General features: G+C 37.8%; 1 protein-coding gene and 1 pseudogene across 1 annotated transcript; both read left to right on the top strand.

The window, feature by feature from the left end:
• Nucleotides 1-7,814: 7,814 nt before the first annotated feature.
• Nucleotides 7,815-24,591, top strand: GCM1 (glial cells missing transcription factor 1). The gene is made up of 6 exons (XM_016153871.2): nt 7,815-8,051; nt 10,289-10,486; nt 19,431-19,683; nt 20,684-20,796; nt 21,843-21,971; nt 23,729-24,591. The coding sequence occupies exons 2-6, from the start codon at nt 10,418-10,420 to the stop codon at nt 24,458-24,460; spliced, it is 1,296 nt and encodes a 431-aa protein (XP_016009357.1). The 5' UTR covers nt 7,815-8,051; nt 10,289-10,417; the 3' UTR covers nt 24,461-24,591.
• On the top strand, nt 16,572-16,690 carry LOC118606655 (annotated as a pseudogene).
• Nucleotides 24,592-26,271: the final 1,680 nt, after the last annotated feature.

Below are 26,271 nucleotides of genomic sequence, written 5' to 3'. Positions count from 1 at the left end.
AACTCAGTACATACTTCTCTGATTCCTATGTATTGCCATTAACTCTATTTTGCCTTTTTCTTTATCTATGTAGAGTTTCTCTAACCTTTAAAGGCTTGAAAAGCTTAAATGCAGAAGAAACAACTCAATGTCCATTAGCAGATGAATGGATAAACAAAATGTGGTACATACATACAATGGAATATCATTCGGCCTTAAAAAGAAAGGAAATTCTGACACATGCTACAACATGGATGAACCTTGAGGACGTTATGCTAAGTGGAATAAACCAATCACAAAAAGACAAACACTGTATGATTTCACTTATATGAGGTACTTACTTAGAGTAGTCTAATTCAGAGAGACAGAAAGTAAAATGATGATTGTCAGGGCCTAGAAGTAAAAGGGTTATTGTTTAATGGGTATAGAGTTTCAGTTTGAAAGATTAAAAGAGTTTTAGAGATGTATGATGGTGATGGTTGCACAATAATATGAATTTGAATGTACTTAATGCCCCTACACTGTATGCTTTAAAATGGTTAAAATGGTAAATTCTATGTTATGTATATTTTGCCACAGTTTTTAAAAGTGGGAAAAATAAAACAGTTTAAGTGTATTGTAAAAGTGTAATTCCAGTAGTATGCTCAGAAATAAAATCAGGTGTGCATGTTTCTCTAGAGTCTTTACATATCTGCCGCACAAGAGTCAGTGTTCTATAGATTTGAGGGACTTGTTAAATTGCACTGAATTTCTACATATCAGCTTTTCAAGTGATTTCAATGAATTGTTCTGAAGGCTGAGTTTTCTGGACAAAGTTTGAAGGAGTTATAAGAAAGATGACTGAGATAGCTTTTAATAAATACTGTGTTCCAAATACCATGTTAGAGAAAAAGGAAGAATTGTAGGGGCTAAACTTTCAAAAGGAAAGTCCATTTCAGCTGCATTGTATTCGTAGCCTTCTAAATGACTGGGATTTCTGGTAAATGATGGCCCTTCCACTAGCAGGAACCTTAGGCAATCATCTGGCCCAGCCCATGCCTTCAGGCAGCTAAGATATCATCCCATTTTTGAGTCATTCCTGGTCCCCAGAGAGGTAAAGAAAATAACTAGAGGAGTGACATCTGGAACTTGGGGCTCTCGACCCGCAAGACCTGCGCTTATTTCTATTATGCCATGCTCTGTTTTATGTAACTTCTCTGGGTCTCTGTTTTTCAACCAAATTCTAGAGTTAAAATATTAACCATCGGAATTATTGTGTAAAAATTCTTTGAGTGTCCCGGGCTGTTGCTTATCTAGGAAAAGGTAGGTAGTTCAAAAGCTTTTACGGAGTTGATGTGGTTATCTGAAATCAAGTGCTGGATTCAGTCTAAAGACAGGAATCTGAGCATGTGATCTTGGATGATGAATTGGTTAACATCTCTGAATCTCAGATTCCTCATCTGTTTAAAAACATGCTCAATTCAAAGTATTTTTGTGAGAATCAAATGAGATTTGTTTGTAAAAACGTGTTGCATAATATAAAGAAAATGGTTGTCAAAATGAATCCAAGGAGTTTCAGGGTTCCCTCAGACTCTCTCGGGACATTTAAGAGGTCAAAACTATTTTCATGATAATACGAAGACATTATTTGCCTTTCTGCACTATAGATCTCTCACAGTAGGTCCCAAGAGCTTGTATGACATATGATATTGTAACAGATTGAAAGCAGAAGCAGGTAGGAGATGTCCCACTCTCTTCTATTAGGTTAGATATTAAAGAGATTTGTAAAAATGTTAAAGAATTTGACTCATTTTTAATTTTTGTTTTGAAGATAATAGTTATTTTTCATAAAATGTTATGTATGTTAAAATGTAATGAGTTATTACTATTAGTTTAGGTTAATTAATAGTTTTATTTTTTCAGTTCTAATATTTAATATGGTAAATATTGACAAACCGCATAAACCAAAGCTCTTTGAAAGTCTCATTATTTTCTAAGAGTGTAAAAACTCATCCTGAGAGCCAAAAGTTTAAGAAGTACTATACAAAGAATAGATATTTTTACTTTCTATCATTGACCTTTTCTTTAAAAAAAAAAAAAGAATTATCATATAAAAAAAATGCATTCTTCTTCTAAAAAATTTAGAAAATTCTAGATATTATAAAAAAGAAAACAAACATTATCAGTAATCCCATAATACAAAGAACAACTATTACCATTTTTGTTGCATTTTCCTCAGTATCCTTTAATTGTCAGTATCTGTGATTTTACCTGGCTTCAGAGTTGAAATTGGAGCGACATGAAGTGTTTTAGGCTGTTATTTGCTGGCCCTTGGACCCACATCAGGATGTCAACCCAGTCCTAATTATCGCTGTTGTGTCTTCTTCAGGGAGTATCTCATGTGCGCTCATCACTGAACCTTCTCCGTTACCACAGATGTCACCATTCCCTCTCCTGCTCTGCCCTCTTTGGTGGCCAGGAGCTGCTAAAGTCTCTGCAGCTTGCGCCAGAGGATACCTCAGTTTCCCCAATCACGCAACTCTGAATGGGCTCTGCTGGGTACCTCTGTCTTTGCTGGGTGGCCACTACTGCTGAGCCAGAGCTCTTGGGCTGTTGACCTGGTGGATTCTGGGCCAGCAGGAATCAGTCCTGGATGCCAAAAAACCTTTCTGTGGGCAAGGCCTACCTCCTCAAATGGTATTTTGTCCTATGAGTATTGATGATATATGGTTTTACTGAAAGTAATTCTCTTTTTCCTTACCATCTTACCCCCTTCAGTCCCCGCCGTCTTTCTAGTCCTGAGATATAAACCACTGAAGCCCTGGAGCTGGGGCAGCTTATACTCTGAGTATTAATATCACCAGAAACAGCCCTTCCTCTGATGATCAAGGTTCAGTGCTTTAGACTTAATACTTTAAAGCAGCAATTCTTAAACTTTTGGGTCTCAGGATCAATTTTCACTCTCAAAAATTAATGAGAACCAAACAAACAGAGACTCTTGGACAGGGACTATAGACTAGTGATTACCAGAGGGTAGGAAGTGAAGGAGGAAGGGGGAGGTAGATGGGGTAAAGGGGGTCAAATATAGGGGGAAGAGGTAGTGTGAAGTGGGTAAAGAGAATCAAATACATGGTAGCTGAAGGAAATTGTACTTTTGGTGGTAAACACACAGTAGAATATACAGATGTTAAATTATAATGTACACCTGAAAATTATATAATTGTATTAACCGATGTTACTCCAATAAACTTAATAAGAACCTCAAACAGCTTTTATTTATGTGGTTATAGCTATCAATATTTACCATAATAGAAATCAAACTGAAAAATTAGTTCATCCAAAATAATAGTAATAATTCATATTTTAATATAACGTTTGAATGAATAATAATCATTCATAGCCATATTTTTTTGTAAAAGTACCGCAAAAATTTTATCTTTATAAAAAAATGTGAATATCTCTCTGTGGAAATAGTAGGATCAAATTCCTGCTTTGTTTGATCTGTAGTTCTTAAATTTTAGCTTTAAAATTTTTATTTATTTATTTATTTAAATCAAAGAAGTGATTTAATTTTTTCCCCCATCTACCTCTCCACTGTGGTTCTTAAATTTTAAAATGTAGGTGTTGATTCCTAAATTTGCAAAACTACTTAAGAAACAGAATAATTTCCTCAATTCTGATTTTATCTACATTATTTTCAATCTGCAGGACAAACCTTTCCTTGCCTTTTAGCACAAAAAGACAGCAAAATATTTATAAGAAATTGAAAACAATTCACTGCTCCGAAATTGAGTTTGTTTTTTGTTTTTTGTTTTTCCTTTTAAGGGAGTTGACACGGGTTCATGGTTGTGATTCTAATATTATATACACATATGTTAGTCACGATTTCTATTGGTAAAATGGATTTCAAGTCTTACAGTTAAGTAAATATTTTTAGATTTCAAAATACTTTTCAAAGAACTGTATGATGTCCAGAAATTTGCACTAGGGATCTCAATAGCCAACCATATTTGTCTTGTCTGCCCAGAGAATTAGAAAGAGAATGCTAAGTCGGCCTCTTATTTCTCAGAACAGATGCAGCTCAGAATTTGATCAAAGATGATACAGGTACAGGGCTTGGAGCCTCTCCACCTGAGAGCCGCAAACAGTTTAAAATTTGAGAAATCCTAAAGGAAAAAAACCAAAGTTCAGTCAGAAAAGTGACCTCTGAGCAGTTCCTTGATTACTTGCTTTGAGAACTGCATGTGCTGGGTAAGTAAGTGTTTAATTGGGCCAATAGTGACTATTCTCTGTGTCCTGCACGTTGACTCAAGTGAGACATTATGAACATTTTTCTGATTTTAAGTGGTGTCAGACACATCCCTTTGGGTGCCCACCTTTAAGAGCATAAATAAAAGAAAAGTGTTTATTTTGAAACCTAGACTAAATTCAGGTTTACCTAGACGGCAGACGTGTTAGTAAATCTTTAATGGTGCATATTGAAGACACTCAATTCGGGTGAGTGAAAATGTCCATCATATAATTAGAAAAAGGAGGATTTTTTTCAGGCTTGTCTGTTCCTAGGTCTCTCTCTCCTTCCTCTTTCTTTGTCCACCTCTTTCCTCTGATTTTTGCTCCTCTGTTAGTTTCATCTCTCAAATTCTGTCATGTGGCAGCAGAGGCCATATCAACTCTGAGGTTAAGATTACAGTTTGACATCTAAATGAAAAAAAAATTCTCCACCTGTTTGGAAAATTCCAGAGAAGGACCGTGTAGCTCAAACTGAGTCCCATATCAGAAGGAACAGAAAATTCTAATGAACAGCTTTGGGGGGGAAAGCAATTTTCTAAAACATGAGATAAGGAGGCAGGGGAATGTTGATATCAGAAAGGGCCCGTGCATCAGATAGACTTACTCTATCATGAAACGAATGCCTTTTAACATCATTATTCTCTAGTCGATACTTCTTTGAACAAGGTCAATCTGCTGATGCCAGAAGACTGGTTACTTCATGATCTTGTAAAGATCAAGTTACCTAACCTCTTTGCCTCTGTCTCCTCATACTAATACAGCTTACTAATACTACATTTCATGAGGTAGTAGTGAAGATGAAATGTTTAGAACAATACCTGACACACAGTAAGTGTGAAATAAATAGCTTAGTCCCCAGCAGAGGGACCAGGCTAATGGACAGAGTTAGGGCCTAGAATATCCATAGAGATGAGGTACACATTTGGAGGATAGACAGGGTTGTAAATGCTGGAAAAATTTACCCATCTAGTAGAGCAAGGTGAATGATGGCTATGAATTGGAAACCATAGGTGGCAGTCTGGGCAAAGCCCTTAGCATTTGGGGTCTGGCATACTTGTCCTGAACCAGAGGCAGTATAATACCACTCTCTCCCTGGCCCTCTCTGAACATTTGGAAATATGGGGGTAGGAGGTTATGGTTGACATTGTGTCTCAGATGTGTTGTTGGCATTTAGTGTCTGAGGATACAGAGCTTGGGATGGTCCTACACAAAAAAGAATTATTCCTAAAATGCCTAAAGCACCACTACTGATGAAAAAAACCAGAATGATCTCAATAGGCAGGTGCCCAGAGTGACAGAATATGTAAGAGCCGAGATATTGAGCAATCCAAGTTTCAGCAGTTGAGGTCAGGCACCAAGCAATAAGGCCTCTAGCTACCTGGCTCTTAGGGAATGATTCCTGTCTTTATGGAGGAAGCAGAGACTGGAAAAAGCAAATGTGGACCTCCGAGTACACAGGAGCAGAAACCAAAGCTCCAGATGTCGAACAGCATTGGACAGTTTATGCAGGACCATGACCAACAGGCTTATCTCTGAGTTCTACCTCAGCTCTGCTGCCTAAATGCTTTGAGATTTTATTTCCCTGAACCTTGATTCTCTCTCTGTAAAAGGGGCATAGTAAGAATAGCATCTACGTCATAGGGATGCTATAAAGGTCAAGTGTTTATCATGACACCTGACACATTGTAAGTGTTTAGTCAAGGAAAGCTACTTTGATTATTGATATCACTAACAATAACAGAAGACTAATTAGAAGGAATGTGGGTAAAATTTAGGACCATAGCCTTCAAAAAGCATTACTGTTATCAGTCTGCTTAGTCTGGTCACAGCTCAGAGTGCAGAGAAAAAGGTCCTCAGTCCTCTCGTATGTCAGAGTAGGGTTGGTCCTGGGGACAAGGATGGATCTGATGCTGCAGCTGGGATTCCAGTAGGTCCTTCTGTGAGGGGAAGAAAAGTAGAAGAGACTAACTTTGACATGAAGGAACTAGCAGCTTAGCTGGGAAGCCAAGATGAACACTTATAAACAGTTAAAAGCAATAACATGCACAGTAGTATTACAGTTATGCAAAGTAATACCTATGTTTGGTGATGGGTGTAGGGGAAATCAAAAGTCTGAAATGACATGACCAAGGTGTTATAATGGGAATCTCTGGGAAATGAGACCATGATCATTTTTTAAAAGATCATAGATTTGTTTTATAATTAGAAAAAAAAAACATTAGTTCTAACTAATATAAGATAGAATTCAAAATTAAGAATTCTAGAACAACACAGAAGTGAGAAATCATGTATTACAGAATAGTCTCCTAAGAAAGTGGCTTTTGGGAATTCCTGAGGATGAATAGGACTTAGATGGATGAAAGAAGACACTCCAAAGAGAAGACCTAAGCCAGTGGATAATCATGGCAGGTGTGCCAGTTATCAATTTATTGCCTCTTAACTCTAAGATTCACTCTTTTCCTCGCTTCGTGATTCTGGAGCTGAACACTGTAGACATTCCTCTTTTGCCAGCTGACACAACATTAGGCTTTGTCCTGCCACAGTGTGTTCGGGGAATAAAGAAAGAACCTCCTGAGCAAGGGAGGGACTGCAAAGAGCAGGCCAAGATTAGTCAGATAGCATAAGAAAATCATGTGGAGGAGACTTAAACTCCAGGAAAAGTTTGTTTGTGTCCTGAGACTAGTGAGAAATCTTCTCAACATTGCCAAAGGTCTCTTAGGGCCTGCACAACACAGCCTGCAAGGCTTCCCAAGCATTTGCCTTCTGGCTTGCTCATTCCTTCCTCTGCAGTCTATCTCTGATGGTCTGGACCTCCCTGACAGGTACCAACTTCTCGTAATGCTGAGCACATCACACTTTTCATACCACTTTACCTACACCTACTACATGGAACACTCCCTTCCATTCCTCGATTCCTTAAAAAAAAATACTGTTTGTCCTTCAAAAGGCTGATCAGGCATCATTTTTCTCAAAGAAGTTTCCCCTGATCCTCCTCCCTTCAGATTAATAGCTCCCCGCTCTGCATTCCTTCTGGGCTGCCTCTATTCCGTGCACCAAGTTATCTTAGGCTTACTTAGTGTCTTTTTTCGTCTTTCCCCCTAGGCTGGACTTCTTAATGGCTTTAATCCTCCCTTGTAATTGCAGAGCCTAGCAGACCACCTGGAACGTAGCAGGTGAACTGAGCTAACTTGGGCTGTGCCCGGACTGCCGAGGACATCTCTAGAAGGGAGAATTCTTTGTGGGGAAAGGAAACATAGAATTAGTGGGGCATCATTATGAGGGGTAAGATAGCATTTCGATATTTCAGGTTTAGGGACTGTTGGCTACCCAATATCTATTCCAGAAAGTTCTATCAGGGTAACTAACATATGTCAGTCCTCTCTGGTAGTAAATGGTAGAAGAATTAGAATCTACTACTAAGTCTCTCTTGGGCCCAACCTATGAAATTATGAGAAGGAAAACATCTGTGCTTTCTCAAGAGGCTCTCGATGTCCATTTCAGTTAAAATGCCCTCTTAACATAAAGGAGGGGAAAGTTCACAGGCACACCATAGAATATTCATCACATTGCTGGCATTCTGCAGAGAATTGGGCTGGTTAAGTGGCTCCTTGCTCCCTCTTACCTATCCTGAGCTGGGAGCATCTAGATTTTGATTGGACTATTGCCAGAGCTCATTAGCATAATGTACCTTGACCTGGATTAGGGAGTAGCAGCAGCTTCTGCGCAGAAAATGACCAGATCCTGCTGGGACCCAACCAGAGATACATCACAATATTGTCTGCATCTCCAGAAGAAGGCAGAAGGTAAGGAAGCCAGATTTCTTGAGAAGAGACAAATGTAAGGGATATGATAATGGCTAATCCATTCTTACAGGATTCTAGTTGTTTTTTATGGAGAAATGCTAAAAACTTAATACACTTTGACCCAAGTTGCTGTTTAAAAAATGAAGTCTTGACAAGTTTAGATTTTTTTTAATCCTAGAAGAAAGCTGAGTTTGTTTATGTCTTAAGGGCTACAGTTTTTTCTTCTTTTCTGTGTTTTGCTCCTAACCTTCTAGGAAACATTAAATTTATGTTCATTTATTTGGAAAAAAATTATATCAGAAAAAAATTAAAAACCAAGATGTTTCACAGCAAGATATTTGATTCCTCTGTCCTTAATTTAAAAATAAAAGAATTGTGTCTATGTTAACTAGGCTTAAAACGATGTTTTTTATTTGGGGAAATGTGAATTTTTAAGACTAATCTATCCCAATAAGCTATAACAAATTTTAGACTACTTGAGTTACTGTGTTAATGTTCAAAGAGGTAAGTACATAAAACTGTTGCTATCACATTTTTACTTGATATTTATGTCTTATATATTTGTCATCTAAGTCCTCTAAATTAAAGTCAATATGTCTTCGGGTCCTCAGTAATGCATTGTTTATTTTCCAAACATAGAATTTGTTTGGAAACTCATGGGGATTTAATTTTGCATGTCAATGTTTGAAATGGGGAGCAGGGACTCATGCTCTTTGAGTCTGTGAACACTTGGTGATACGCAAGTGTGGGTAGGTGAGGTCGGTAGGAAAGAGACTCCTGTTAGCTTGTTATTTAATAGCCAAAAACTCCATTTATACATTCAGGGCAACATCTTCTATATTCATACACTTTGCCTCAGTATGTCTCAGTAATTGACAAGTATTAAGGTTATATAAAGTCAACTAAGGAACAGAGCTCATGGGACTTTCTAAGGTTTAAACTGTAAATCTAGCTTATATTTTGAGTTTACTATTAAATAATTCTATGTAACATCATCATGCCCCTTGTTTTCACAAAAGTACCAGCAGATGGTAATGATACAGTATTTTCGATTCACAATTGAGAATACGTGCATGTGGAGGGCTGGCTGATTTAAGTTTTACTCAGATTTTTGACTGCGAGGGGTGTTGTCACCTCTAACCCCTGTGTTGTTCAAGGGTCAGCTGTACATGTAAACATGCCTCGCTTCACATTCTATTAACAGGCACATTTCGTCCGCAAAATGATCGGTTTTTTCTCAGTAGAGCAATTCACATTCTCTTTCTTCTTAATTTGTCAATCTCCTTTCACCAATTATGATTTGCAACTAGAGCAGTATTTCTCATGGGGGAAGAAATGCAGTTTGCCCCCCAACTTTTGACTATCTATTGTTTACATAATACAATTTAATCAAAGTTAAGTGAGACAGAACTTTCTTGAAAGAGTGAGATTGCCAAAGACAAAGTCAGAAAGCCCTGAAGAGCACTTCGAGTTAAATAAGAAATATGATTTTAGAGCAGTAGTTCTCATACAGTTTTTCCCCGAGGGGACATTGAGAAATGTACAGAGACGTTTTTGGTTGTCATAACAAAGGGTGGTTTGCTACTAGCACCTAATGGGCAGAGACCAAGGATACTACTAAACATCCCACAAGATGTTGCACAAGATAACCCCCCTGCAACAAAAAGTTATCAGGTCCAGAATTCAATAATGCCAAGGTTTTAGAAGAATCTCATAGGAGCATATCATTGGATAATATTTGAAGATATAAAGTGCACATTGGATTTATTGACGAGACCAACATTAATCTCTGTGGCAATTTAGATTTTAAAATTACTTCTAGACACATCTGGTTGTGATTGTTCCCTCTTGTAACTTCAACCACACTAATTTACAAGGGCATTTCTATGGAAACAGCCCCGAGCCAGCGCTCCCCCTCAAACACAGGTGCATATGGAGAAAAAGGTCCTAACTATTGGATACAGGTGACAGTGGTTCCTCTTAAGGCCTTCACAGCCTGGGTCCAGCAATGAGAAAGGAAGCACAAACCCAGGGGTTAAAACAGTGTGATCATTATACTTCTGCTTCCCAATGGTCAAGCTTTATTTTAGCGAGATGTCTAATGGTTTCTACATTTTGTTTCTATTTGTGTATTGATGCCTGCAAAAATGTCAATAAAACAGGTTTTTCTGTCAGATAAGCACTTATTTTTATCTCTTTAACGATCACTATTATTATCATTTATTTTTCGGCAACAGAAAAGTCTCCTGGTCTAAGCTGCTTGAGTGGACTGATCTTACCACATTAAGAGCCTTTAAGAGCAAAATTCTCAAGCACTTCTGAAGGAAGTTGAATAGACAGAGACTGGTGGGTGACCTGACTTTATCATGGAACCTGAGGACTTTGAGGACAAAGAGATGTTAAGCTGGGATATAAATGATATAAAACTGCCACAGGTATGTACTTGATATAAGAATTTGCCTTCAACATTTGCCTATGAAGCCTTGACTACTAACTTGCTAAGACTTGGAAGGGAATTTGTGGGGTTCCCAACTGGGTAAACTACTCTAGAACTTCAGCTGGATATCTGACTGAAAAATTTTTAGAGGATATGCCAAGACTGATGATTTGAGTGGGTCTTTACTTGCCAGACTCCCCTTGTTATAGAAAATGTTACTTCCCTTTTCTTTCAAAATTGGCTTGGCTCAGGTCACACCCACCCTGGCTAGCTAGAAGTGTAAAATCCATGATGATGTATTTACCCATAGATTGACTCTTATCATGCACAAGTTCCCATACAACCTAATTTGCTACAGTAATGGTTTTAAAATAAATCTGTAACTGGAATGTCCAAATGACACCGCTGTTATGGGATACACCATGCTCTTCTAGAACTTTTGTAAATATGATGCAGTACACACACACTGGGCTGCTTTCCAACTATAGAATGACTTTCATTTTATGTTTTCTAGCCTTCATTTTAGCAATTGAATTTTTAACTCTTAACTTGGTGGAAAACATCATTGTTTGAAACTGACTTTCTTGACCTCACTTTGTGGTATTTGAAGGATGTTTTGACTACATGTTGTTTGAAAAAGTAACTAGAATCAGCTGTACATGTAACACTAACGCTGAGACTAGAGAACACCGCTACCAAATAATGAAAATTTCTAGCTAGTCTGCCTGATTCTAGGGAACAGAATTCTGAATTATCCCAGCAGGGAAGTGGTTAATGGAGACTTCAAAGTCTTGATTTTTAACCATTCCAGACTTTCACTCTAATGACAACTTCCAAATCATTCCAAATTTTCCTCTAATTTTCTTTAGTTTCTTTTTATGTTTAAAGCTTTAAAAAGATTTTTGTTTTGTTTTGTTTCTCTTTATGTTTCTCCTTAAATTCCCCACTATGTTCCTTTTGGTAGGTCTTGGAAAAGTGGTTTGCTCTACTTTTGATTCACTTAAGGATGTTTAAATAAGCCACAGATACATCATGCTAATATCTATTTTAGGGATTTGTCTTTGTAGTTGCTCTTCATAGGTTTACAATTGTTTCTCCTGGTTCAAGAACCCATATTCTTGCCTATTCCTAGTTTCATGGTTACAACTCCCAAATAGAAGCTGGGCATCCCCAAAATCAAGAGTTAAAGTAAGCAGGTACATAGATGATTTTGCAACATCACATCCTAGAATGGGAGTTTTAACGGTGTTCGAGAATCCCCTGAAATGACAGACAACACTGTGTACTAACATACATTTTTTCTGGGACACAAAATCCATATCATTCATCAGATCTGTAGACAAAAGAAGGAAAGAACTGCTCCCTGGAGGGAGTCTCAGGGCTCATGAAAGTTCATGTTGCAACATGAATTTTCAAAACAAAAGCATTCTCAGCTACCCAAGACATGAAACTGAGAAATTTACAAGAGCATACGTTCAGTTTTGGAAATGTATCATATATAGTTCATAGAAAAAGTTTACTTTCTCATGGAAATAGCGAAGTTCCCTTTATTTTGTTAAATGTGCCAGAGAAATGATTATAAGTGCAAATTTCCCTTAAAATTTTCTGAGCAGAGACAACACCGTCCTTAGCTGGATTTATGTTGGCTCTGGAATCATATCAAGAACTAGTTAAGGTGAAAAATAAAAGATCTTGGAAAGATTTTGAAGCATATTTAACTTTATGTTTTGTGAGCAGAGTGAACTATGAGAAACTCGGGGCTTGGAGACAAAGCCCTGACTTAGAAATCCAATTTTGCCTCCTTTTATTTGTAGAGCCTCAGGGAGTTGTTTACCTTTTTAGAGACCCCCATTCCTTTTCTGAAAATGAAGTGGTTGCTCTAAATGGCCTCTTCTGTACTCTTTTAGTTCTAATAGTCTAGACTCTGTGACCTGAGATTTCGAGGGTGGCCTGCATTCTAGAACTCTTGGCCCAGTGACTACTATGATGCTGGACACATATTCAAACCACAAATGACAAATACAATATCTATTAATGAATGGCTTCATTGCTTTTAACCTGTATGACTCTAAACAGATCAATTTTCTTAAGTCTTACTTACCCCTGAATTTATAGTTTATTTTTCATAATTTTCTATTCTTCCCAGGATTATTACTTCTGCAACACATGGGCAAATTCCTGCAATTTTGTAAACAAATTCTTTCCTCTTAATCTACTCACGTGCTTCAAGTTTCAAAATGGTCACCTGAATACTGATTGTATCTTTTGGTCCTGGAAACTCCACATCCCTTTACATGTCTCAAATATGTCAAGATTTATGGGTTAGTTTTTGACAACAATGAATGCCGATGTCTTTATCAGAACATCAAACAGTTTTGAGTGACTAAAATGTGCCACACACTATAACAGCCTCAGGAATATAAAAGCCATTGAGCTGTATTAACTTCCATGAAAGTGCCCATGATTTTCTGAGCTAATGAAACAAGGTCAGTGCCCAAATAGAGAATCAATGCCATGTAGAAAAGTGCTAAAGGTGCTTGAAAAAGGAAGTATGGAATTCAGCATGATTTGGGCATGGAAAACAAGGCAGAGCATCTGGCAAAGGGCTGTTCCTTTAGAAGTGCATTCATTGTAAAATGTGGAAGGATTAAGGCAAGTGAAGAAAGCAATCGGGGGAGCAGGGCTCAAAGTCTGCATTTGCGAGAGCTTGTGCACAGGTGTTCAGCAAGGTGCTTTGGGAGGCTATGGACTAGAAAGGTGGTTTGGAAGCAGGCAGTACTAAAAGAATTCAGTTGTTTTATAGTCAGTGGGAAGCCATTAGGCTTTTTGGGCCAGAAAGCATCATGATCAGATCTAGGACTTAGAAAGACCAATTACCCTCAGTAAATCAACCCTTCCCAATTTGTTTCATGTGTGATTTCTCCTTTTTCAGCTGCATATGTGTCTTTACAAACCATTTTACTTATTTCTGGTCACTTTTCTAACTTGTGGTTATTTTTATATCATCTCTCCTTAACCCAGTCTCCAAGGAACCAACCAAAATTTCAGGCACTTAAGTTACTCAAAACCGTCGTTGATAAAAATCCATCTATTCCTGACCAATGTAATATACCAATCTTACATTTTGAAAGTTCAAATGTAATTGCTTTAGGGTTTATTTAGTAAAAGCAGCAAATGTATGTTCATTACATAATCTCAGAAAGTGTCACACTTTTGTTTATACTGATTATAGTACTTGAGAGCCTTGAAACCCTAAGAATTTTTTTTTAAGTTTTTTTGTTGAAAATTAAGAAAAAATTCAGTTCCCTTTTCTCCTAAATATATCCATTTCATTCTTAACTCTGGCCAATTTCTCTAAGCAAAAGTACAGGGTGTTCCAACGCCACCACAACAGACAAACACCTTGAATTATTTTGTTCCTGAGCAGTTTTCAGATTAAACCCATGGCCAAGCCACACCAAGTCATTAACTCACAAAATCTAAGGTTTAAGTACATATTTTGTTGAGATAAAATAATGATATACGTAGGCTAAATATAAATTCAGACAAACCTAAAACCTAAAGCCTTTGTCAATGACAAAGAAGTCACATCTCAGGGTAACTAATTTCTGGACCATGATTTTAGCCAGCAAAATTTCCTTGGCCTCTGCAGGAGATGAACCCAAAACTGTGAGTAAAGGGGAATTTTTGAGCTCTTTTTGTGAATTCGCGTGGTTAAATGTAATCAGGAATGAGCTAGTTGTAGTGATCTTTGTGTCTTGGTGCTAGGGAGGTAACAGGTAAACTGGCTTCTAGATTTCTTGTAATTATTATCTGGCTGCATGATCAGGTCACACTGTCACAAAGTCATCCATAACTTTGTCAATTTTGCCCAGTATTCTTGATCATCTTGAACTTCTTAGGGCAGTATCACCTATATGGGCTCCCATTGTCATTGGGTCATTTGGGGCCAGAATTCTGCTATCCTGTGCCTCTGGTGTGATGGGAATGGGAATATTACTGCATCTTTTCTGGGTACCTATCAGGAGGTCCCTTGCTTAGTGGGGTGGAATGGGAAAAGGAAGGGAGAAGAAGAAAGAGAAGTGACAGAGAGAGTTCAAAAGCTGAGATACTATGGCTCATCTTAGTGTCATCTGAGCAAATTAGGGACCTTTTGTCCTGAGTCTTGACCCTTTAACAAAGGAAAGAAATGGTAGGTCTAACCTAAGCAGTAATTCTTAACTTACCTAAAAACATTTTGTTGACTTGAATTCCTCTCTTTGATAACATTTGTAGTTTGACTTCCAGTTGGATCAAAAGAAATAAGTTCTTGAAAAGTTGTATGTGAAACAAATGTTGGTTGAATTTTTTTCTGTGTTCCATAAATAACATCTAATTTTTTCCCCTCTGATTTGCTTAAATATGTATCTGTTTGCTTTCTCTGTTCTATTTGGAAACATTTATTTATAAGGAATTAATAAGCTTTTCTCATAATTAAAGAAAACCTAGCAGGTAATTGCTTTATATGAGAGTAGACTATATTCCAAATGAAAATCAATTTAATATAACATAATAATGTATTTTTGACACTTTATTTCAGAATTTTGGTTTTATTCATTTTATGTAATAATAGGTATTTAATTGTTAAGGTGCCCTATTAAAACTTTAAGTAGTTAAGTAAATTAGAATGAGTGGAAGATAAAAGGTGATCAATGATTACATAGAGTTTGAAAGAGTTTAAGCGAGATAGAGGATTAAGTCTCTTTGTAAAAAAAAAAATTCACACAGAAGTCATAGATACTAATTAACCCCCCAGTGATATTACCAATGGGATTATAAAATATAAATTAGTTAGATATACATGTTGGACACCTTAAGAATATTCCCTTTAAATTATAAACTTCTTAACCAAGAAGAAAAATAAACAGTTACTCATGAAAAGTTAGAAATTAAAATAAACAAAAGATCTAAAAAAGGAAATTATTTGGTGAGGATTTGCTAAACAAGATTAATAAATGATTATTCTTTCTTTTAAAATTTGATCTTTCCTGGTGCCTTACATTTAAAAGGCTTTCAGAAATCTCTATCATTCATTTGACACCTAGATTCCTTTGCATTATGATGATCTGGATTTTCTCTTAATTTCAATGTCAAAAGATGTCAAAGATTTGCAGCTGTATATACTAAGTGTGAAGATCAAAAGATGGTGTAAATAAATAGCCAAGAGAGTAACATGATGTGAACACACTCCTAGTAATTTTCTCAAGTCAAAATTATTACTACATTATTAATAGAACTGTAAAACTAGGATGCCAGGGCTGTTGGGGAGGGAAAATACTTAAACAGAAATTAAAGCTCCTGTACAACAGGAGGGCATACACAACCCACACAGGGGGCACACCTGAAGCACCTGGCTTAGGTGACCAGGAAGACAGTGCCTCTGGGCCCCACAGGACACTTACTACAGTAAGGCTACTATTCAAAGACCAGGAGATGCAGCATCTCTGCCTAATACATAGAAACAAACACAGGGAGACAGCCAAAATGGGGAGACAAAGAAACATGTCCCAAATGAAAGAACAGAACAAAACTTGAGAAAAAGAACTAAACAAAATGAAGACCGGCAACCTCAAGATGCAGAATTCAAAACACTGGTTAAAAGGATGCTCTGTGATCACAGTGAGAACTTCGACAAAGAGATAGGAGACATGAAAAAGAACCAGTCAGAAATTAAGAATACATTAGAGGGAATCAATAGTAGATTAGATGAGGCAGAGGATCAAATCAGCAATTTAGAAAATGACATAGCAGAAAACATCCAGTGGAATAGCAAAAAGAAAAAAGTTTTTTTTTTTATATATAAAAAGGATAGTTTAAGGGGCCTCTGGGACAACATCAAGTATACCAATATTTGTACAACAGGGGTACTAAAGGAGAAGAGAAAAAGCAAGGAACTGAAAGCCTTGAAGAAATCATGACTGAAAACTTTCCTAAGTTAGTGAAGGAAATAGGCATACAAGCCCAGGAAGCTCAGAGAGTACCAACCAAGATGAACCCAAAGAGGCCCACATCAAGACACAGCATAATTAAAATGCCAAAATTTAGTCTATGGCTATGCCACCCTGAACATGCCCAATCTTGTCTGACCTCAGAAGCTAAGCAGGGTTGGGCCTGGTTAGTACTTGGATGGGAGACCACCTAGGAAGACCAGGTGCTGTAGGTGTTAAAAAACAAAAAACAAACAAACAAAAAACAAAAATGCAAAGTTTAAAGACAAAGAGAGAATCTTAAAAGTAGCAAGGGTAAAGCAGTTTGTTATGTACAAAGGAGCTCTCATAAGACTGTCAGTTGATTTCTTATGAGAAACTTTGCAGGCGAGGGAGATTGGCAAGAAATATTCAAAGTGATGAAAACTAAGATTCTCTACTCAGCAAAGCTATCATTTAGAATTAAAGGGCAGATAAAGAGCTTCCTAGACAAGAAAAACCTAAGAGAGTTCATCAGCACCAAATCAATATAACAAGAAATGTTAAAGGGACTTCTTCTTCTTAAGAAGAAGAAGGAAAGATAAAATGTATGAATAATAAAATGACAATAAATACCTATCTATCAACAATTACTTTAAATACAAATGGATTAAATGCTCCAATCAAAAAATACAGAGTAGCTAAATGGATAAGAAAATAAGGCCCCTACATATGCTGCCTACAAGAGACTCATTTCAGACTAAAAGACACAAACTGAAAGTAAAGAGATGGAAAAGATGTTTTATGAAAATGGAAATGAAAAAAAAGCTGGGGCAACAATACTTATACCAGACAAAATAGACTTTTAAAAAGAGACAAAAAGGATCCAGCAATTCCACTTCTGTGTATTATTAAAGAAACCCAAAACACTAATTCAAAAAGACATATGCATCCATATGTTTATTGCAGCATATTTACAATAGCCAAGATATGGAAGCAATCTAACTGTCCATCAATAGATGGATGGATACAGAAGATGTGATATGTATATATGATGGAATATTACTTAGCCTAAAAAAAAGAATGAAACCTTGCCATTTGTAACAATATGGATGGTATTATGCTAAATGGAAAAAGTCAGGCAGAGAAAGACAAATACATTGGTTATGTGTGGCCCTAGATTTAGCAGAGTAACAGCTAACGCTGATGTGAAAATTATTATGTGCCAGGCACTGTTTTAAATGTTTTATGTAAGTTAACTGATTCAGTCCTCATAATATCCCTGTGAGGTAGGTATTCCTGTTACTTGCATTTACAGAGAAGGAAACAGAGGCACTGAGAGGGCAAAAAACTTCGTTAAGACATACCCAGGCTGTTTGCCTCCACTGGCCATGCTCTTAGCCAGGATTTAGTAAACTTTCTATAAAGGGCCAGATAGTAAATATTTTAGGCTTTGTGGGCCATACACTTTCTACAATAACTACTCAACTCTGCAAAGGTGGTATAAAAGTATTCACAGACAACAGTCAAATGAATAAAAACGTTATGTTCCAGTAAAACTTTATCAAAATAGAGAGTGGGCCAGATTCGGTCCATGGACCCTAGTCTGCAGACCTGAGCTCTTAACCACTAACCTCTCATGTGCATAAAAATTCTCATATTTCCCCTGACCCACCTCAGGTCCCATGACATTCCATTCAAATAACACAACTATTATTACATAAGACTTATAGTTCTGCTCTTTACAGTACTTTTTGAAGTATATTTTATCAATGTCTCCATTTTAGAGAAGTGCAAAATGAGGCTTCAGAGACAACATCATTTGCCCAGAGTTTCATGTTACAAAGTCCTTTGGAATGTTCTAAACTTGAAGTCTAACTCAATAAACACTAATTCCTTCTGATCCTTCTAGAATCTTCTAGTCCGTTCTTCTAGAATTTTAATAAAAAATGATCTTACACCATGCCAGGTCTCTGGAAGCTGTGGGGATGGACACAGCCCATTTGACTACTGAGACTGCTTAATGATTATCACTCTAAGAACTAGGTGGGATCTGTCAAATGCAGCATCTGTGTACCAAAGCAGAGGCTAAGGAAAGTGAACCACGCATCAGTAACTAATATTTATTTAGAGCTCCCTCCATGCTAAGTTCTATGCTAAGGATTTTTTATATTTTTTATTTAATTCTCAGAACTATTCTTGAGGTAGGAAGATCTTGTGTTCTCTATTGCACAGATGAAGAAACAAAAAGCCAAATAACTGATGCTATAATAGATTGAGTGTCTTAGCCTGGTTAGGTGTTAACACACAGGGAACGTGCCAGTCCTGGGCAAGAAGATAGAAGCTGCCGGTCAAAGGAAACTCTTCCTTACTTTTCTTCTTGTTTGGGGCACATGAATGTAGGAGTAGAGAAAAAAGGAATAAAGTCTCCACAGGGGAGGAAGCGGCCCTTGAGCCTTCCTACACCAGAGCCCTCCAGTCTTCCCAACTGCTGGCGACTTTGTGGAAACCCTGAACATTCTTTTTTTCTTTTTCTCTGTCTTTTTTATGTTGACATTGGTTAATGAAATCCAGTAAGTTTCAGGTGTATACATTATTAATAAGGTAACTACACTGTGCTGTGAGACATTATCTCACCATCCACATTAATTGTATCAGAGCACATTACTTCACCCTCAAAAATTCTTAGTGAGAAATAGTCATGACTCTTATCACCAAGGACTAGAGAAACAGCGATTGGGCAGAACTCTGAGGGACTGAATTACAACTCGTTTAGGTCCAGGGAGCAAATCTTCAGGAGACACAGCAATCATGTCACCACTACTGTGCCATGTTCTCAGATCCCACCATCAGAATTAAACCCAGGATGGTCTTTGCCAAAGTTCTCTCATGTGGCTCTTGAGTGCCAAAACCACCTTCACGTCCATTGACCCTACAGTGATGGATAGTTGTGTTTTCTAGCTTAAAATCTGAAAATATTCTCTATGTTTCTATCAGAATGTGAAAAAGATTGACTGGTTTCAAGAATGGCCAGACTGCTATGAGAAGTTCATCTACAGTTCAGAGGACAGGAGCGCACAGCGGCACCTGAGCAGCTGGGCCATGCGCAACACCAACAACCACAACTCGCGCATCCTCAAGAAGTCCTGCTTGGGCGTGGTGGTGTGTAGCCTGGACTGCTCTGCTAAGGAGGGCCGCAAGATCTACCTGAGACCTGCAATCTGTGACAAAGCCCGGCAGAAGCAGCAGAGTAAGTGGGGCTCCCTGGCATTGGAGAGGAAGCTGGCATTCATTCAAATGCTCCTGCCCAGGTGGGCCACTATATTCCAGCATATCCCAAGGGCCCACCCTTCACATTGGAGCATGGTAGAGACCAAGGCTGTCCTATGTAGAACATATTAAGGAGAGCCTACCAGCTCCCTCAGATCCCATGGGGGACTGCCCCACAGATCTGCCATAACCCACCATTAAAACTGCTCCTTGGGTTAAGGCACCTGACTTAAGACCTCTGTTAAAAAGGAAGATGCCTCCCTTATGAGACTAACATTAATTCATCAGTGCACACACATAAAGTTTAAGAGAAACTTGTTTATTAGACTGGCCTCCTGACATTTTGAAGAATGTATCTCAATGAGCACTTTGATCTGATGTGAGAGTGCTGGGTCTAAATTTGAGATTAGACTCAATTCCATGGCATTTAGGTACATGCCATTATCATACGCTGAAATATGTGCTCATTTTCTTTTATCATATTCATCAGGTTGTGAAATAGATGCATTCTACATTCCCTGTGCTTCGCCCACTTAAGACCTCAAGTTACTTCATGTTCTTCCATTGTAACTTGTCTTCAAGACTTGCTCTCAGGACAGGATCTGACATCAGCCATTTACATGTCAGTGAAAATTTAGTAGCTATGTTCTCTCTCTCATATGGGTTTGTCCCTTGTTCCTTAGTTGTAACAGTGAAGTATAAGAATTTTTTCCTTTTCTCTACGAAAAATTTCAAGTATCAGTAAATAAGTAGGGATGAATTTTCTGCTCAGAAGAGCTGTCCCTTGACCTGTGAAATATCCAATTCTGCTGGGTCTTCTAGGGCCGGGGATAATGCCCAGTGGAGGGAATGGATAAAACTGTGCCCAGGTAGATTTTCTGCTAGCCTGGAGTCCAGGCTAACACAATCTGGACTGCATGGACTCAAGAGTCAGCTGGTATGGCTCAGTTGGGTGTGATCACCTTCCTGTTCTTTCGTAGGAAAACGCTGTCCCAACTGCGACGGGCCTCTGAAGCTAATTCCTTGCCGAGGTCATGGGGGCTTCCCAGTCACCAACTTCTGGAGACATGACGGACGCTTCATATTTTTCCAGGTTTGATTTGAGTTAGAGTGATAAGATGCTATTTCTCTTTAATTCAAGAAATGTTTACCAAGTATAAGGAGTAGTTTCATGCAGGAGATACACAGGCAAATGAAAGCCAACACCACCCCTGAGGCACACTCTAGGCAAGGAACTGCCTGTACCCCACATCTGAAAAGAGAGGCACCAAGTGCCTAGTCCCAGGAGCCTTAGGAAGGGAACTGGCTGCCTCCGCCTTGGGCTCCTTGGGGGTTAGAAATCTGATCACTCTCAGGCTAGCGCAGTCCTGCCGCAGCAGCCTTCAGTAAACTCCAGTCTAAATACCAACTTTCTAAGCAGCCCTGTCAACCTAATCATGTCACTTTACTGCCCTAACCTCCAGTTTTCTGTAAAATCTGGATATTAAGAAGTATTAACAGGAATGAGGGTGGTACACACAGTGGTGAAGAGTGGCTTTTGACAGCAGACTGCCTGGGTTTGAATAAGTGGGGTACTGGTCATCTCACCCTCAGAAAAGAAAATGTTTCGATTGTAGTGTTTGCCAGTTTCTGTGATATAACTCTTCCTACCATGGTCGATTTCAACCTATCAGCCATTTTTCACAACCAGCTCAGAACTGAATCTTTAACAATTGGCTTTCAACCTGGCCAGCTCTAACATACCTGGAATCCTAGCTCCCCCACTTAATAGGGGAATTTGCCCACGTGGCATAATCCCTCTGTGCCTCGGTTTCTCATTCTGTAAACTGGAGATGATAATGATGATTTGCGCCTCATAGGATTGTGCTGAGGGTTAAATGAGATTATACATAATAAGTGTTTCTTGTTATCACTATACCATTTGGGTGAGAGACACCATGAAAAGAAGGAGCATCGCAAGCAAAGGCAGGCAGGCAGGAAAGCTCACGGTGGGCTCAGCAGGCACTTAAAAGTTGTAGCCAATCTTGTTACAACAGTCAACTATAGCAACACCCAGTCAGATGGTAGGACACAGGGTAAAATTTTACATGCTCCAAAGTACCAACTAATCATTTATTCTACTTCTTTGTCTCCTTTAAGTCAAAGGGAGAGCATGATCATCCAAGACCAGAAACCAAATTGGAAGCTGAGGCAAGAAGAGCAACGAAGAAAGTGCACACGGTCCCTTCCTCCAGCTCCTTAAAGGCGAACAGGGGCCGAGAGGCAAAGGTAACCTTTTCCCATGTGTGTTCAAAACATAACAATGACTCATCGCCCCTATGGTGGGCCAGTAGATTTCCCCAGTCCCTCACCTGCAAAAGAAAGCCAGAAATCACATCCTGTCAGGGTCATCAATAAGCAAGCATCTGTCACAGAAACTGAAACTGAGGCTTTCCTCTTGGTTTCTACCATCTTGGTAGCATGCTCTCAACCATAAATTCCATAGAATTTTAGAATCATTTTCCCCGCTATGTTTAAAAAAAAAAAAAAAGAGGTCGGAATTAGTACTTAACCTATATTTGGCACTCTATATTCGAAATGATCTCCACAAGTATTAGCCTCATGCTTCTTTCCCCAAATTTTCATTCTTTCCTAAAATAGATTACCCTTGGCCCATCAACAATGCAAGAGTTGGGGACCCTGCCTCCTACCCCTAGCAGTGGAAAATCTGCATATAACTTTTGACTCCCCCAGAACTTAAGTTGTCCCTTGGTATCCATGGGGGATTGGTTCCAGAAACCCCTGCAGATACAAAAATCCACAGATACTCAAGTCCCCTTTATAAAATGGTGTAGATCAGTGTAGAGAGTCAGCTCTTTGCATCCACAGACTTACAACCATGGATAGAAAGCAGTACAGGTATGGAAAAAGTCCACATGTAAGTGGACCAGTGTAGTTCAAACCTATGTTGTTCAAGCGTCAACTGTATTTCCTTAACACACTTTACCAAAATGAAATATTCCAGGCAGTTTCCAAAAACGGCAGTCATCGAAGGTAGGGGCTGTGGGTATGTGGTTCATGAGTTTGTCTGCTTAACAGTGACAGCAAGTCTTATACTTTTTTAGCTGTTCAGTGCTCCACATTTTTTTTTTTTTTTTCAGAACAGAAATGGAGCCAGTTGATCCCCGGAGGCTCTAAATATACCTTACATGTTTTTTTTTTTTAATGTAATTTTTGTCTCTTGTCCGGAAACATGAGCCTCAATCCAGATGACTAGTCCCTCATCCCTTCTCTCAGCCATGGAATAAGTTAAAGGGCATTTCTTCCTATTCACCCTACCTGGTCACAGTCTCTCCACCTCTAACCTCTTATTAGTTGATAGTTTTACATAAACGAGAGGATAATTTAATTCTCAACCAGATTCTTTCCTATAATTAACTGGAGGACAATAGACTTCTTCCATTTATAAAAATAAATTTACCACTTCATATTCTAGAAGTCCTATTTATGATTCAACAAAATGAATTCAGAGAATAGTCTTTTGAGAAGGAAAAATGAAAATCCTAGTCTCTCAGACTCCTAATGGCACTAAAAAATTCAGAAGTCAAGGGGAGCAATAATGAAAGAGAGCGAGAGACAGACAGACAGACAGACAGATCCCCTGAGAGCTGTACTGGGTATAAGATAAATCTTAGAAGCTGTGGTTTGACTTTTCTTAAATAACCTCTTATAAATTTCTCACAGAGGCTTTCAGGATATCAGATTTGCATCTGAGGGTGAAATATTTTAAATACACTCATGTCAGAGTAAAGGGAAATTTAGCTCTAACTGGTTAGTAAGTTTTAAAATGGAAATAGAAGCAGTCTTTACTTCTTTCAGGTTCTGAGTTCTTGTGGTGAAGCTGCTCTGTGTTTGTGCTTCAAGTATGTAAGGAATGAGGAAACTATGACAGAGCACTTCTTTGTACAGAGTAACTTGTGGGTGCCTGGGGTAGTTGTGTCAATTTGCTTAACTTATTAACATGAGCTTTTCATTTCCCTTTCCAGTCTCTTCCAGGTGAAACACAAAGTTGGGGAAATCTACCTTTAACTTGGTCTTTCCAAGAGAACATCCAATTGCCTGGTAGTGATGGTGGACATTTTATAGCTAGCACTCCCCAGCAGAAGTCGCCAAATGATTGCTTATTCAAAAGTTATGGTTTTGGGGGAACCACTGATCTGGTAGACCCCACTTCCACTTTGGGCTCTACTGAGCTCTATGAGAAATACAAAGTGTCCAATAGTCGAATCTACAGCAGTGGAGACTTGCTTCAGCCTTCCGTCGGAGTCTTCTCTGATTACGATGATCTGCAAACATGGAATAAAAATGCTGCTTTTGGGAGAAATCCTCTTAATGACAACAGTTGTCCCAATTACCCCTTTCCTCAGACCAGTTGGCCTTATGACTTCTCCCTTTCCCAGAACTCTGCAGAACCCATTCCCCAGCAGATTCCAATAGAACCACCTGTAGCCAAAACTAGCTGCCACCCAATATGGCCAAATCCAGGGAGTGAGCTTTATGATGAGAAGGTGCATGTGGATTTTAACAGCTACTATCCTTCCACTGCATGCCATTCACCTCAGGAAGACCCCTTTCTCTTCACTTATACCTCTCATCCTTACCATCAGTATTCACTGCCAGGCAAGAGCAGCAAATGGAATTTTGATGAAGAAATGAGGTGCATGGGTTTGGATCACTGCAAGAATGAAATGCTTCTAAACCTCTGTCCTTTAAGATGATCCAAATCTGAACCCCCATGCACTGTTAGTATGAATGTAATTTAGTGCAGACACTATAGAAAACAGTATGGAGGTTCCTAAAAAAATTAAAAGTAGATTTACCATATGATCCAGCAATCCCACTTCTGGATATATATATATATATATATATATATATATATATATATATATATATATCAAAAGAAAACAGAACCTCTATTCTCAAGTGATATCTGTACCCTCATGTTTATTGTATCATTACTTATCATAGCCAAGACATGAAAACAACTTAAGTATTCATTGATGGATGAATAGATTAAAAAGTTGTGATATCTACATATGTGTATATATATACATATATATGTATTGTTTATGTGTATATATGTGTATATATATATATACATTGATTGTGTGTGTATATGTGTACACACACACACACACACACACACACACAATGGAACATTATTCAGCCATTAAAAAAAAAAAGGAAATCCTTAGGGCATTATGTTAAGAGAAATAAGACAGACAAAGACAAATACTATATAATCTCAGTTATATGTGGAATCCGAAAAAACTCAAATTCTAGGAACAGAGATTAGATTTGTAGTTGCCAGAGGTGGAGGTCAAGGGGTGGGAGAACTGGGTAATGTATATTTATCTTCTGTATAAATGTCTATAATCAGATATATATTATAAAAATATTTCCAAGTTATTATATTCTATTTAATATATAGTCACAAATATTTTCTCCTATGTTATCTTATAGAAGTTCTATATTTTAGCTCTTGAATTTAGGTCAGTGTTCCATATCTAATTAATTTTTATATATGAATAAGGTAACCAGGGTTGAGCTTTATTTTATTTTGCATGTGGATATTAAATTGTTTCAGCACTATTTATTGAATCAAAGTTTTATCACAATCTTTGGTTAAATGAATATTCAGAATTGCTGCTTTTATGACTGCTTACAGATAGGCCATTTTGTATATTATAATTACATGTCCTGTCTTAGACAACAGTTTATTTCTTTTGAAGTTGATAATTGTATTATCTCATTGTTTAATTTTTTATATAACCAATAACAGTTTATCCTCAAATACAATCTAAGCAATAAAAGTCATTTTCTTTATAGTAACTCACACTTTCCTTAAAGACAGTCCTTGTAGAACATTCCATCTCTCCGCAAATGTGGACAGATTGCTCTCTAATCCTGCTTCTCTGCTGTCATCATTTTTTTTTTTTCACCTTCATCTGTGGACCTTCCTTCCTCTCTTTTCTCTGGGATTCCATATTTTTCTCCTTCTTGGTGTATTCCCTAGTTTTGATAGAGCACACACTACACTAGTTTTCTAAGAAAAGATGTATAGAAGATAAATTTTTTGAGGCCATGCATGTTTGAAAATGTCTTAATTCAATTCTCAGACTTGAGTGAGAGTTTAGCTGAGAAGAGAAGTCTAGGTTGAATATAATTTTCATTCAAAACTTTAAAGTTACTGCTCCATTTTCTTCTAGCCTCCAGTATTACTGTTCAGAAGTCAATAAGTCATTTTGATTTCTAGTCCTATGAATATGGCCTCCTCTTTATTTTTAGGAGCTTTTAGAATATTTTGTGTTTTTTCTGGCTAATTGAAATTTCATGATGAGCATTGGCGTGAGTCTTTTTATTTATTTTTCGTACAAGGCCCTTCTCGAGACTATTAATCTGATCATTCAGATCTTTCAGTTCTGAGAAAAGTTCTTATTTTTTTAAAAATAATTACCTTTTCCAGTGGAATGTTACTCAGCCATAAGAAGAGATGAAATACTGCCATTTGTGACAACATGGATGGATC

Source organism: Rousettus aegyptiacus, unplaced genomic scaffold (assembly GCF_014176215.1).
Source record: "Rousettus aegyptiacus isolate mRouAeg1 unplaced genomic scaffold, mRouAeg1.p scaffold_m13_p_1, whole genome shotgun sequence".
Classification (NCBI taxonomy): Eukaryota; Metazoa; Chordata; class Mammalia; order Chiroptera; family Pteropodidae; genus Rousettus; species Rousettus aegyptiacus.
The sequence above is the reverse complement of the archived record's forward strand: the minus strand, read 5'-3'. Positions and strand labels throughout refer to the sequence as shown.

Coding starts and splice junctions, on each gene's coding strand:
- GCM1 (XM_016153871.2), top strand. CDS start 10,418: ATGGAACCTGAGGACTTTGAGGACAAAGAGATGTTAAGCTGGGATATA. Junction 19,684..20,683: donor AGCCCGGCAGAAGCAGCAGA/GTAAGTGGGGCT, acceptor GTTCTTTCGTAG/GAAAACGCTGTCCCAACTGC. Junction 20,797..21,842: donor GACGCTTCATATTTTTCCAG/GTTTGATTTGAG, acceptor GTCTCCTTTAAG/TCAAAGGGAGAGCATGATCA.